This window comes from Fonsecaea nubica, assembly GCF_001646965.1.
Source record: "Fonsecaea nubica strain CBS 269.64 chromosome Unknown Scaff71, whole genome shotgun sequence".
In the NCBI taxonomy this organism is placed as follows: Eukaryota; Fungi; Ascomycota; class Eurotiomycetes; order Chaetothyriales; family Herpotrichiellaceae; genus Fonsecaea; species Fonsecaea nubica.
This window is the reverse complement of record NW_019173744.1, coordinates 109904-123716: the sequence shown is the minus strand read 5'-3', so window position 1 is coordinate 123716 and position 13813 is coordinate 109904. Positions and strand designations below refer to the sequence as shown.

The window sequence follows — 13813 nt, the reverse complement described above, 5'->3', positions numbered from 1 at the left end:
TTGTGAGAACTCCTTCGGATTGGTCGTCACGTACTCGGTACATGGCCTGGCGATCTTGGCCCGGTCTCACCAAATTGATTTGCGCGACTTTGTCAAGTTCGCTGGCACTTGTCTGGGGACACAACACTGTCAGGACAGCTACCTCTCCGCACACTTGACGGTTCATTGCCTTTGAAGATGCAGCTGGTAGACGATGATGAAGGAAACCGCACAATGGAGGGGGCCCATACTACGCCGATGCAAGCACAGAATCGATCGACTCCAGATTGGTGCAATCAGAAAATCTTTCAACGCAACCGTCTTGCCCCTCGATCCTACTATGTTCCGGATACGGCGGTCTGTTTGAACGGGAAATGGGCTTTCAATTACTCCCAAACTCCCCAACAGGCGCCTGATTGTAAAACATTCAGCAGCCGATCCCCTTTTGAGCCCGAAACACAGGATGTCGCTTGGGCACCCATCGATGTTCCCGGCCATTGGCAGTTGCAGGGTTATGGCAGACCTCATTATACCAACATTGTCTATCCCTTTCCCGTCTGTCCACCTGACGCACCAACGGAGAATCCCACTGGGACGTACTGTCGAGTCTTTGACTTGCCCTCCACGTTCAGCGAGGACAGCCAGCTGAGACTGAGGTTCGACGGCGTGGACAGCGCCTTCTATTTGTGGTTGAATGGAGAGGAGGTCGGCTATGCTCAAGGGAGTAGGAACCCAGCAGAATTCGACATCACGAAGCATGTACGAAGAGGCAAGCCCAATCATATTCTGGTCAAAGTTCTTCAATGGTGCTCTGGAAGCTATATTGAGGATCAAGATCAATGGTGGCTTTCCGGTATCTTTCGCGATGTTCACCTCATAGCGCTTCCAGGCCGGGCGCGAATCGAGGATTTCTTTATCAAGACGCAGCTTGACGAAAAGTACGAGGATGCGGCACTGGACATTGACATCGACTTGGTTTTACAAGATGAATGCCTCCTGTCATTAGACCTCAGAGATACCAATGGCAAACTTATCACGAAAGAGAAGCACATTCCCCTTGCATCAAAATCTACAAAGTACTCACATTCAATCAAAGTCCCGAACCCACACAAATGGACTGCAGAGACGCCTTATCTCTACACCCTAGAGATACGCCTTTCGTCCGCTACGGGCGGTGCTAACGCGATTCATTCCATCAACCACGCAGTGGGTTTTCGCACCGTTGAGGTCAAAAATGGCAACATCCGCGTCAACGGGAAAGCCATTCTATTCCACGGTTCCAACCGCCATGACAACCATCCGCACCTCGGCCGTGCAGTTTCATCCGACTGGGTCCGTCGCGATCTTCTTCTAATGAAGAACCACAATATCAATGCAGTGCGCTGTTCCCACTACCCTTCTCATCCGAGTCTGCCTGGGCTCTGCGACGAGCTCGGTTTGTGGGTCATCGATGAAGCAGATCTCGAATGCCACGGCTTCGCAGCTGCGGCGGCTTCAGGGCTCAACCTCGAAGGTCTAAACTATGAGGAAAAGGTGCGGCGTACATCGAAGGACGCCGCAGATTACACCTCGGACAACGTCGAGTGGGAGTCTGCGTATCTCGACCGTATGTATCAATTGGTCGAACGTGACAAGAACCATCCAAGCGTTATCATTTGGTCGCTGGGAAATGAAGCATTCTATGGCCGGAATCATGCTGCCATGTCCAAGTGGGCGAAGGAACGCGATCCCGGCCGCCTGATACATTACGAGCCAGACTGGCAAGCCAGAACGACCGACATGATTTCACACATGTACACGTCTCCTGCTGACTTGAAGAGAGAAGCAGAGTCCGAGGGTGATGATTTCGAAAAGCCCATCATACTATGCGAATATGCTCATGCAATGGGCAATGGTCCCGGGCTTTTGAACTCCTACCGGTCCCTTTTCCGCTCACACAGACGGCTCCAAGGAGGGTTCATCTGGGAATGGGCGAATCATGGACTGTGGAAAGAAGATGTCGACGGTAAGAAATACTATGCGCATGGTGGCGATTTTGGTGACGTGCCGAACGATGGCACTTTTGTCATGGATGGCCTCTGCCACAGTGACCATACGCCCTCACGGGGTTTGGTAGAACTGAGGAAGATATACGAGCCAATCGAGGCCGTGCTCGACAGGCAGGATCTTGTTGTCCATAACCACTACGATTTCATCGGATTGGAACATGTCAGAGCAGATTACAATGTTCAAGAACATGGCCAGAGGTTTGTTCTACCCTTGTCTTCGTTTCAGATGATCATATGGAGCTATACCTGACGAGTTCGTGCATAGCTCTAATCTCATTGCTGCCGGGGTGTTGGCCATTCCTCCAGTCTCTCCTGGGGAGCAGGGTAGAATTCATCTGCCGCAAGATATCTTCAAACATGAGGGTACCCACGAGCGCTATCTCACGGTTACCTTTCGGTTGAAAAGGGATACCCCATGGGCAAAGGCCGGCCAGATGATAGCCTGGTATCAGAGTCCACTGCGAGCGCTTGCCACAGATCCCGCGCCATCCCAAGCCAGCACCATCTCCTCGAAGCATGGAAGCAACTCAGGAACGCCTACATCTACACCAGCTTCCTCCAGCACACCATCGCTCATATTCTCCGCAACCAGCCTGGAGTACAAAATCTGCAACTCCTCGACCACCGTCACCTTTGACCGGGTCCGCGGCCAACTCTCCTCGCTGATCCATAACTCGAACCCACTCCTTGCCGATACGCGTGTTGAGAGCCACAACCCAGCTTCACCCTCGCCGCTGTTGTCCCTGGACTTCTGGCGGCCACCGACGGACAATGACAACGCATGGCAGTCGGATGAATGGAAAAGATACGGGTTGCATATGATGACAAGTCGATTGAAGAGTTTCCAAGCGTGCGTGCGTTCGAGCCTGACTGCCTCGACGTCGATCCATACATCCCCGGCCAACGGAAGCGTGGAGGTTTCGGCGGTGACTTTGGAGGCCGAACATGCGCTCTCTCCACCGAGTCAGGCCTGGCATTTCGACGCCGTTACTACCTACACAATCAGTACCGTTTCGAGCCCTGGGTCGGGGTCGAGTGACCCCAACAGCACCTCCGCCGCCGCAGGTACAGAGTCTGGGCTGACAATACAAATCCACACGCGACTTATACCACGTGGCTCGCATCCCCGCAACCTCCCTCGAGTCGGGCATTCCATCCAACTCGCTCCAGAATATAAACATGTCAAATGGTTTGGCCGCGGGCCGTTGGAATCGTACAACGACAAGTACCTCTCTCAGCAGATGGGTATCTGGCAATGTAACATCGATGACATGGCGGAGCACTATGAGGTGCCACAAGAGAATGGGAATCGGTGTGATGTCCGATGGTGCACGGTCGCTGCAGCAACATTAGCTGATGCCGCTCCCACCACAGTCACTGGAGACGATGGCGGCGAGGAAGCCGGACGCGACCTCGCTGATGGGAAGAGGACACCAGTTCCAACAAGTCGTTTCCCCGTCCTCCGCGCGACGTATCTCCCCGGCACACCTGAGCGCGACAGCCCTCACATGCAGTTTTCCACGCAGCTCTACGACGCGGCCACGGTCGAGATGGCAAAACACCCATGCGACCTACTCGAGCCAGGCAAGCGGAGGAAAGGGGCCCTTTGGCGGCTCGACGCAGACGTCGCGGGAGTGGGAACTGCGGCGTGTGGCCCCAGCACAGAGGAAGAAGATCAGGTTCTGTGCCGGGAGAGAGAGTGGACTCTTGTCCTGCAGGTTCTCCCAAAGTTAGTATGAGGGATGAATTTGAGAGTTGGCCGTCAACCTGCTAGTTGTACTCGTAGCTGGCAGAAGGGTGTCGATCATTGGTTGGTGATGTTGTGGTTCTTCTTTACGAGTACCTACGGAGTACGAGGTTCTCACAGCACAAGCCAGGAAGGACCAGATGCTCTTGACAGGACCTCCCGATTTGGATGCAATGTCCGACTGTTGATTATCGCTCCATATGGCCATATGGGTACCTACGAGTACTCATAAGCCCTGGTCCCAAGGATTGGAATCCATAGGTGAACGGTCGTGGACTAGCGGAAGTGATTTGAGCAAGCGGGGGCTGTGATCGTCTCAGGATGAGATTGAACATTTGAAGAAGATCCAGACCCACGCGTGGCTTCCAGGGATTTGCATCTCCTTGCACATCAATAACAAACAAAACTAACTTCGACACGCTCGCGCTGTTCGGGTAAATCACGTGTAATATGTTTACTACTCGCAGTTGCGAGCATGAACCCCCTCTAGTAGTATTTGTACACTATTGCTACATCCAGACAAGCTTGTTGGATACTGGAACATGTGATACATCGGCCGAACCAGGCTCTGAGACCCCTGTTCCAACTCGAGATTCCTTACATCAGGCTGATCCGTTTTCCAAGTACCTGATACTGATATTCAAACTAGACGTGTGTAGAGAGGCAAATGACACCGCAGCTGATCAAAGATTTGACCAAGTAGAGGTAGTCAGTCGTCACATCTTCAATCGGACCAAATCTTCCTGCGATTAGTTCCATTTGCCCTTGATTCCACAATCGCCTGAGCCTCGCTTGTCTCGCAGAAAATATGAGTCAACATCAAGCAACCACGATTCGTCCCTGATGATATTCCTTCTGTTCCATCTCCAGCAGAATGGGCCTCTTGTACACGGAGACGGAGCCGACCAGATTTGATAGTATCCCACGTGTGGCGGACGGTCAAGCCGAACAAGTACATTGCCGTGGCACATTTCAATCCACCTGCCCCCCGAGGTCCGCTCTCTCGATATACCAAATATCCAACAAGACATCATTGACCACTGTAGATCCTGAAGGTCCCACCACGCTCTAACCAACAATGAAAAATGAGCAAGGGAAAACCAGACGTCAACGCCAGGTGTGATATGCGATACGAAAGCAAAGAATATCATAACATGTACACGGAGATATTGTTCCGATGCTTTGCTCAGTCGGAGATAACATAGGTGGCAGTGCCCGATATGACGGAGACCTGTGACGAGGTTAGCCTCACTCAATGTCCAAGAGAGAATTGGAGAGTTGACTTACAGTGCATCCCTGAGAGTTGCATCCACTAGCACCACAATATTGTCCGTTTGAGTATTTGCAAGACCCGGACAAATTGCCCTTCAACTCAACAGTGCCTTGATATTGGGCATTGGTTGTTGGGGAGTTTTGGAAGATCGATAGCCAAGTAATACCTCCTTTGGCACCCACACCAAAGTTGATGGGAGCATAGTTACCAATGTTCTGTCCAGGTGATCCCCATTGGCAACCTTGAGAAGCAGACACTCCAATAGGGTTGAGATAATACTGGGCCGAAGTTGATTGTCCTTGCCATTCGTAGTAGGAGGCAGCATCGGGAACAGTCAACTGCTCTGTTTCGCCAGACTGGAGTTCAACTGGGATGGTTTCGGATTCGGTCCCAGGATAATCTGTACGGCAGATAGCAACGACACCGCCTGCGTTGTTGGTGGCTTGGACGCCACCAACGCCAGGAATGCAGAGGCTTTTTGAGAGACCTGGATTGGTCAGATGAAGCTTGCCGCCCGAGCAAGAAAGGCCGCCAACGGATTGACCTGTAGCACCTTGGGTGGAGGGCCATTGAGATTTCTGGTAGCCTGGAGGGCAAGCGTAGGAGCACATCATTCCCTCTGAGCAAGACTCGCCCGAGATACCCGTCACAATATGGTTGACAAATCCGCCAGCGATAGAGACCGCTTGCAACCCAGACCAGCCTTTCATTCCGAGGTAGTCCAGAGGAATGGCGCCATAGTCGGAGGGGAAAGTGCTGCAATCGAGTTGACCATCCGGGAATTCAGCAGTGATACCAGCGCCGCCCGAGGACACGGAGGAAGACTGAGGAGCAGAGCTGGAACTGGCAGAATCGCTTGGGCTGGGCCAAGCGGCCGAGGATGGCTTTTGGAAGAACTCGGCTGGTGGAGAGGAAGAGGCAGCTGCCGACCAGGTAGTGGTGGTTGAAGGGGTCGTACTCGATTCCGTGGAAGTCGAGGAAGTCGAAGAGGTGCTGGCAGTGGTTGAAACCTGCGAGCAAACACCAGGATCTTGACCATCCACAAACTTCAGTTCGTTATCCTCCAACCCTTCGCACACCTCTCCGGCCGAGAGCTGTTTTCCATTGAGCATATAGACATAGGCAGTCGGGCCTGCTGTCCAGGCAGTCTCGGTCACATCGCGCTCCTTGTGCTCGTGCACGTGTCGATGTTTGTGAACGTGAGGTTGGGCGAGGGTGGCAGAGGCAGCGACTGCCGTCAAGGCAACCGATGAGAACCTCATATTGACTCCGGTATGGTTCTCGAAAAGGGTGTACGCAACAGTCTCTCAAAGACCGGCTATGAAGGGACCGTGATAAGTGTATGCTATGTGAGACTGAAAAAGATCAAGCCTGACGACCCTGTGTGGATGCACGACCCGCGTGTTAGTTCTTTGTCTGATTCCAATCTTTGAGAATGAATTTGCCCGTGAAAGAGGCGAATAAAGCAAGGGGCGGTTCGAGGCCGTTTGCAGGTCAGGAGGGCATACAAAGCCAGAGACTCATATGATCAGTGCTGGAATGTTGGACGTGGAGGCTCGAGTGCTCACTGGTGATTTTCGGAGCGAGGGATCCGAAGGGAGGCTGGCGGTTCGATCAAAGGTTCTGTGCAAAAGGAGCGAACGAGAGAAATGTCTCTCTGGTAATGAACGTGAGCCGACTGAGGGCGACGGAGAGAGGAGGATGAGTAGAGGACAAAAGAAGGACAGTCGTGGTGAACGAGAGTGAAAATGCAGTGTTCAGTTGGGTCTAGAATGGAACGAGCTCGTTATGCAGGTTGGGAAAGAAAAGGGAAAGGGGAGACGACAGACGCAATCCTGGGCGCCATGATCTCTCGGGGGGTGATTCCTTTGTGTCTGGGGGTGGCCCAGTTAGTTGCCGCTCAGGAACAGGTAAAGCCTGGAGCGCACCCCTGCACCTGTCCATTGGCAACCCCTGGAGGTTCAAAGGACTGCACGAGGATTGCACCACAAAGAAATTGCAGCCCCACTAGGAGCGCCCTCGATCGCCCGCTAACAAAGCTAGTTTGGGATCTAAAGTTATTTTGTCCCATCATGCAGCTGGCTATCCCTACCTAGTGGCACTGTCATTGGCTTGGGACTTTGACTACAGACAAACGAATGTGAACAAAGCAACGGCCGTCCAGAGGCCAACAACAGCCCCCTTCAGACCGTTGGCATTGGCCTTGACTTTTCAACGTGGATACAATGATCAGGCGAAAGTGGTGATAAAAAGGTCGTGGTGTCAAGGGGAGAAACGAGCCTATGAATGATTGTGCAGGCGATAAGGAAGCTAATCATCCTCTCAGAGACATTGCTACGCTCCTCCACAGCCCAGATCAACGCAGCCCGAGATAGAGGCCACGCAACCTCTACTCTGTTGTCGTACGCATGCACTCTACAAGGGACTCGCTTCCTATACCCCCAATCTCCTACTGGCATACGATCGAAAAGATACCGGGACACGGCAAGCACTGCACATCTTGGCACATATCTTCGAACCAAGTCCTCGTAATTGCCGAGAGACTTGCTTGCGGGCACAAAATATTTTTGAGACAATGGTTACTCTACCCGTACACAAGCGGGCCTATCTGGGGAAGTTATACCACAAGCAATACTTGGATGTGTGACCGGATACGTGAGACTTGTGGCAGTACTGTTCCTTCCACTGGGACCAGTTGTTCAAACCATTCTCTACCACTCAACATGGCACGAACAAGGAAGTGCTCGTATGCCTAAAAGCTGGAATGAACAGACCCGCACAGAATGGAGCTCTGGATAATATGGATGGCTTGTTGGAGCCTGCAATTCGGGCATGACTCTGATCCCAAGCAGATCCAACTTCGTCAAGGACACGGTCCATCCATCCGTTTGTGACTATTTCTATTGCCTAAGCTGTGCGACTTACATCCAGGCAGCCAATTCCTTGTGAGACTCAGATGACACCCTTGCCCAAATCAAAAATATTAGCCAGTCGATTTCTGCTCCCCAGTACTACAAGTGATTTTAACGGGTTACACAGGCCATTATTGACCACGCGTCTGGCGATGGACGCAAGACCTCTGTTCTCCACACTGGATCTCGTTGGAGAGGATGAGAACCTCCGTATGATTAGAGTGGGGTTGAATGACACAGGCTACGTACTTGTACGGAGTACCTACTGTTTTGCAAGGAGCCGTCCCCTGGTTCTATCAAGGACGTACGAGGTGCTTGCGTCGCTGCGACCTCGAATATTCACAAAGCGTGGCTACGACAACGGTTTCAAGCTCCCTAAAGCCACCGCACGTTTTTATCGTGGCCTTCGCTAAGGAGTTTGGTTTCTGGAACCAGTGGGGAGAAGGGGATACTCGTACGAAGTACTCGGTACTCTGAGAAATCGCGGGACTGTCCCAAGGTCAAACAGCCAGACATCACCAGGAACGCCTCAAAACTTTGATCCGAGCAAGATCATTGGCGGCCTTTACTGAGATGAAGCCCCTAAGATGTGGCGGTATTGGCCCTTATCGATTGTCACCCAACCACAACCGCAAAATGGCACAACCTTATCAAGCGCCTTCAGAAAGCCTCCCAGACGCCATGTAGCTTGTCTTGTTTCACCCTCCCGGACTTGCATGATCCTGCAATCTTGTGCACGCATGCGAGCACTTTACCCTTCCACGCACGAGCATGCCGGCACACAACTCCGAGTACTCGTAATCGTGGAGACCATGGAAGCAAACAATACATGGTGGCTGGAAATCGATGAGCCCCCAAAGCCAAGATACCAAGCGAGGAGCGATCGTGATGACTTGCAGCAACTTCATAGCTGAGAAATCTTCCGAGCCACACGCCCTTCTCGCCTACCGCGCCACAGTTCGGTAGGGGCTGGCTGATGTTGATAGTCAATTCACTGCTTACGTGTATAAGTACTCATATGAGGTATGCATACGTGCTCCGTCCCCTGATGAGTTGTGCGCTTACGACTACGTTGTGCATGGGAGGCCTAGTTGTTGTGTATTTTATCGCAGTACCAGTGGTTCAAGATTCCGTGATCGTAAGTAGGACGACAAAGGCCTATATCTGAATATGAAACCTCCTTACCTTATGGATCAGATACTCCGTGCCTGTTTGCCTACCCGCGAATGCCGCCATCGACTGTACCAAGCACTGGTCATCAAATTCCCATGTCCTGTACGTGCATTCTACACACGCGGAAGGACATGCCATGGTCAAGCCAAAGCGACTTGCTGTAGCTGCACCGGAAAATAAACGTCCATCTCCACCAATTTTCGGATATCAATGTGGCAATGCCTCTGAGAAACTCCTTTGATTAACCTCGTAGGAGTGACAAAGTTAAGCCCACTCTGGCTTTTTTTATTCCAATCAAAAAGTATCAGGGTTCCCAATGAAGCTGAACAAATCCGGAACTCCGGCGCTCGCGGTTCGTCAGCGGCCAAAACAACGCGTCCAGCAATGCGCCGATCCATCAGAAACAGGAAAACAAGGATTTGACTTCGTGCCATCCTACCATATCACACATGACCTGGTACTACTTTTTCTCATAACTTGTCGATGAGATCGCGAGCACCACGACAAAACTCGCAATGATGAGGGAACCCGTGATAAAAGACACAGCAAAGATGCTTCCTCGGCTTGCTGGAAATTTGCCGCGAATGATCCAGTGCTGGGCTTCGAAGTAGCGATGGAAGCCGATAAACAGGATCACAATCGATATGGCAATAAATGTGGCTCCAAGCGGCTTTCCGACATGGCGCAGTTTCGTGGCAGCAATGTTATTTGATGCGACGGTCTCCGCGCCATTTTCGCTCGAATGGTCATTGGCAGTATCAGCGTTGCCTAGACCGCGTGGCGGAAGGAGAAGTAGTTGGTCTAGGAGGGTAGGACCGAGGGTCGGATTCGACGGTGGCGTTTCAGCAACTGATGCTGCCAACTGTTGGAGAAATGGCAGTAGCTCGGCTGGCATGGAGTGCCCAACAAGGGGCGAAAGGGGTATCGTTTGTCGTATGCTGAGAGACTCACTGCGACTCTGGATCGTGGTGTTGAGGCGAAAGAGCTGGGTAATGGCAATGCCGATGCTCGCAAAGGCTAGGCTAGTCCTCAGCCAGGCGAGGAAGGTTCTCTCTAGAGCAAGATGGTCCCGGGCCACAGATCCTTTATTCTCCAATGTGACCGAGCCATATTTTTCAGGGATTTTCTTCAACCACTGTGGTGCCCAGGAATGTTTGGAGTCTTTCTGCCCATCATCTTGATCGTCCTCCTGCCCGGTGCCTGCAAGGGTGGAGGAGCCGAGGGTTGAAGAACCTAGGGTGCTTTGGGGAGTCCCTTCGTCGGTAGTGTTATACCGTCGATCCGACTGTCCGTTCGCCGTTCGAATGGGAGTGATCTCGTCCGACTCGCTGGGGTTTCGACGATAGGATGACATGGGCGTTTGAGAATGTGACTTGGTACTCTCAGAAAATCGAATGCTAGATTGCCGCCTCGGAGGAAGCGATTGCGCTGCAGACTCTGGAGTTATGTCTGAAGAAGAAGAAAGGGATTCTGGGTCGCCATTATCGTCGTGCTTGAGCGATGCCATGGCCTCATAGCTTGGTGGGGAAACATATGGTATCCGCAGCCTCGGAACCGGGATGGTTCATATCAACGAGTCTGGATCACGATTCTAGTTAGTGGTCCTTGGAATGTGAGACCGATAGCTCTTCCGGTACTGGGAGACTGGGAGATATTGAGCTGTGGGGAGTAGAACCAATGGTTAGTTGTTCACAGTCCCGAAGTGAAGAGACTGTTCCAGGGAGCTCACTAGAGCGAATGAGCTTCGATCATGGAGTCTTGGGGGGAATATTTCGGGGCAGTTGGCAAAATGGCGTAAGCTGTGAGTGTTGTGCAAGAGTCCAGGTTATGGCGTGATAGAGATAAGGGAGCACGACAGTATTGTGGTGAAGTGTGTTTTGGCACAACCTTCAGCGGTCGAGACTTTGGGGACAAGAGCTCTCTGGTCTTCGATAGTTTGACACTGTCATCCTGCAGTACTCGTAGGGTACGTGGGTACCTAGAGCCAGACCTGTCGTGCCTGTCCAGCGAATAACACGCACAGCGTACCTTTAGGCGGTGTGACTGCAGCAATGAGATCATTTTGTTATGTAAGTGTCGCCCACTAGTAGATGCTCTTTTGGTGGGGAAGCAGCACGCGAGCCTGCCTGCCTGCCTAGCACGTCTGTGAGTACCTCGTACTCACTCCTACCATGGGTTTGGGAGTAGGTGTAGGAACATTGCCGCTGACTACGCTGCACTTTGGAGACATGGGGAGCACCTTGCCGAATAGACCTGGCTAGGTTAGGTACTGTGATACCTACCACGCCTACTTCAGGCGAGCATCACGAAGAATAGCCAACTGGACACCCTCAAAACCCCACCCAACAATCTCTCAAGGAAATAGCTGCCTAACATTGTAGTTAAGATGATATTGAATGATCCTCGCCTCGACACTATCGATGGCAGCACGTTTTGCGTGATCGGGTTTTACAGGCTCGCCAGGCCGAGTAACACCCAGCGGTCGCCAAACAGGATTCTCCCGAGATATCTTCAGGATCGTGATCCGTCCCTGACCATGATCGTACAGTTCAAAGTGAGCAGCAGCGACTATTGTGAATTCTGCGATCTTGAAGAGTATCCATCAACAAAACACGTCTGCGCCTGAACCGCATCTTTGGGACGATGTGAGAGCTAGCTGGGGGTTCGCACGTTGTGATAGAGCTGAAGGACAGATACCGCAAATGATCAGCTGCGATCTACATAGCTCTGGGCAAAGCTGTCCAGGTCGACTGTGGCCAAGGGGGTTGACAGGATCGATTACGGGGTCAGAGGGTACACTCTTCAGAGAGAAGGTCTATGGCATCGTGTCGGGAATCTCCATAAAGACCATTAGATTTTGGGGTGTACCAAAGTTACGGCGGACAGATATCAGATATGTGGTATGGGATTTCAGCTAACACTATTCGTGTATATCACCTTGCCGCCGTTAAGTACAGACGCGGGGTAAGATCCTCGAGCAATTCCCGGGTGTTGGTGGGCCAGCTTACAGCTTTCACGCCACCCGCGAAATTCCCCCCTTCTGACAATGCTTAATGTGGCCAGCAAAACGAACTCCAAGGACTGCGAGTCTCATTCCTCCTTGCTCTGTTGTTCCAAATGCCTTAGCTTACCATGACGTTGGAGGTATCATCCAAACACATCAATGCCGACGCCGACGGCGGGCATGGAAAGGCGCCTCAAACAATTCCAAAGTTGATTCCTGGTTCTCGAAGAAAGTCTGCTCAGCAATCTGGCTCATCAGAACTTGCCCCCCAAACACCTACATTACCCGCTCCTCCGTTGATCGAATCTATACATTTCACCACGCCAGTCAAGAGAATCCTGTCACCGGGTGACCATGAAAAGTTCCTCGCCTCATCAACCTACGTGCTGATCCTGGGATGGATCTTTACCCTCGCTGATTGCGTTCGCGGCCGTCGAATTTCCGCGCTGGACACTCAGAATTTGTCAACCACCATCAAGAACCTCGATGCCGTGCTTGACCACCTGGAAGGAATGTTAAAACAGTATCCGCCTCTCGACACGGGATCGAGATTTGGCAATCCGGTCTTTCGCAGTTTGCACAAAGCCATTGTAAGAGACGTGGACAGAATACACAAGGACATATTGGGGCTGCATAATGAGGATGCCATCAAAGAGATATCTGTCTATCTGATCAACTCGTTTGGTTCTGAGGAGCGACTCGATTACGGGTCGGGCCACGAGCTGAATTTCATGATGTGGTTACTGTGTCTATACCAGCTGAAGCAGATCGAACGAGAAGACTTTCAGGCAATCGTACTGCACACTTTCGTCCGATACCTGAACCTCATGCGAAAGATCCAGAGCACATACTACTTGGAACCTGCAGGAAGCCATGGAGTTTGGGGCCTTGACGACTACCAATTCTTGCCCTTCTTGTTTGGAGCAAGTCAGCTCGTCGGGCACCCGTATATCACGCCCAGGTCGATCCACAACAATGTTGTTCTGGACGAGGAAGGCGACGACTACATGTACCTCAACCAAGTCCGATGGGTGGATAGCGTCAAGACTGTCAAGGGACTGCGCTGGCACAGCCCCATGCTAGACGATATCTCGGGGGCAAAGAGCTGGCAAAAGGTGGAAGACGGCATGAGAAAGATGTTCGTCAAGGAAGTGCTGGGCAAGTTGCCCATCATGCAACACTTTCTATTTGGAGGCCTAATCCCGGGCACTGAGGATATGGGCCAACTGGACGAGGAGACACTGCGGGCTCAGGCGGAGAGAATGCAGCATGTGAAGGAATATGGGCACGAGCCTGACTACTGGGGCGACTGCTGTGGTATCAAGGTGCCCAGCACGGTAGCAGCAGGCGAAGAAATGAGGAAGCGCATGGGCACGTCGGGCGCACTCCGCCCAATACCTTTTGATTGAGAGGCCCGCGGGTGCATCTGCAGGGCCACGAACACGCCACTGTGTGGTGAGAGAATGGGCGAATCAAACAGTCAGAAGCTATACCGCGGCCAGGCAGCAAATGGTTGGTCCAACGGGTGATGTGGAGACACTGGGCGAGCTCTGACCGGTTACCGCCAACTCTTGATTTTCTCCCAGCGCTTCCTTTGGAACACATCCTCAGTCCTTGCTGCCCCTGGTACTATTGGCCCAAACGACGAAACCAGCTCCGACCAACACTGAAGAGGAT

General features: G+C 52.2%; 4 protein-coding genes across 4 annotated transcripts; 2 read left to right on the top strand and 2 right to left on the bottom strand.

Moving 5' to 3' along the window:
• Positions 1-213: 213 nt before the first annotated feature.
• On the top strand, positions 214-3766 carry AYO20_08697 (hypothetical protein; the record flags this gene model as incomplete). Its single annotated transcript, XM_022646973.1, has 2 exons — positions 214-2225; positions 2293-3766. 2 exons carry the CDS (start codon positions 214-216, stop codon positions 3764-3766), a joined length of 3486 nt encoding a protein of 1161 aa, XP_022497089.1.
• Positions 3767-4960: 1194 nt separating this feature from the next.
• On the bottom strand, positions 4961-6309 carry AYO20_08696 (hypothetical protein; the record flags this gene model as incomplete). The annotated part of the gene is made up of 2 exons (XM_022646972.1): positions 4961-5005; positions 5062-6309. 2 exons carry the CDS (start codon positions 6307-6309, stop codon positions 4961-4963), a joined length of 1293 nt encoding a protein of 430 aa, XP_022497088.1.
• A 3283-nt stretch (positions 6310-9592) lies between these two features.
• AYO20_08695 (hypothetical protein) lies at positions 9593-10639 on the bottom strand (the record flags this gene model as incomplete). The annotated part of the gene is made up of 1 exon (XM_022646971.1): positions 9593-10639. One exon carries the CDS (start codon positions 10637-10639, stop codon positions 9593-9595), a length of 1047 nt encoding a protein of 348 aa, XP_022497087.1.
• A 1625-nt stretch (positions 10640-12264) lies between these two features.
• On the top strand, positions 12265-13545 carry AYO20_08694 (hypothetical protein; the record flags this gene model as incomplete). Its single annotated transcript, XM_022646970.1, has 1 exon — positions 12265-13545. One exon carries the CDS (start codon positions 12265-12267, stop codon positions 13543-13545), a length of 1281 nt encoding a protein of 426 aa, XP_022497086.1.
• Between the last annotated feature and the right edge of the window lie 268 nt (positions 13546-13813).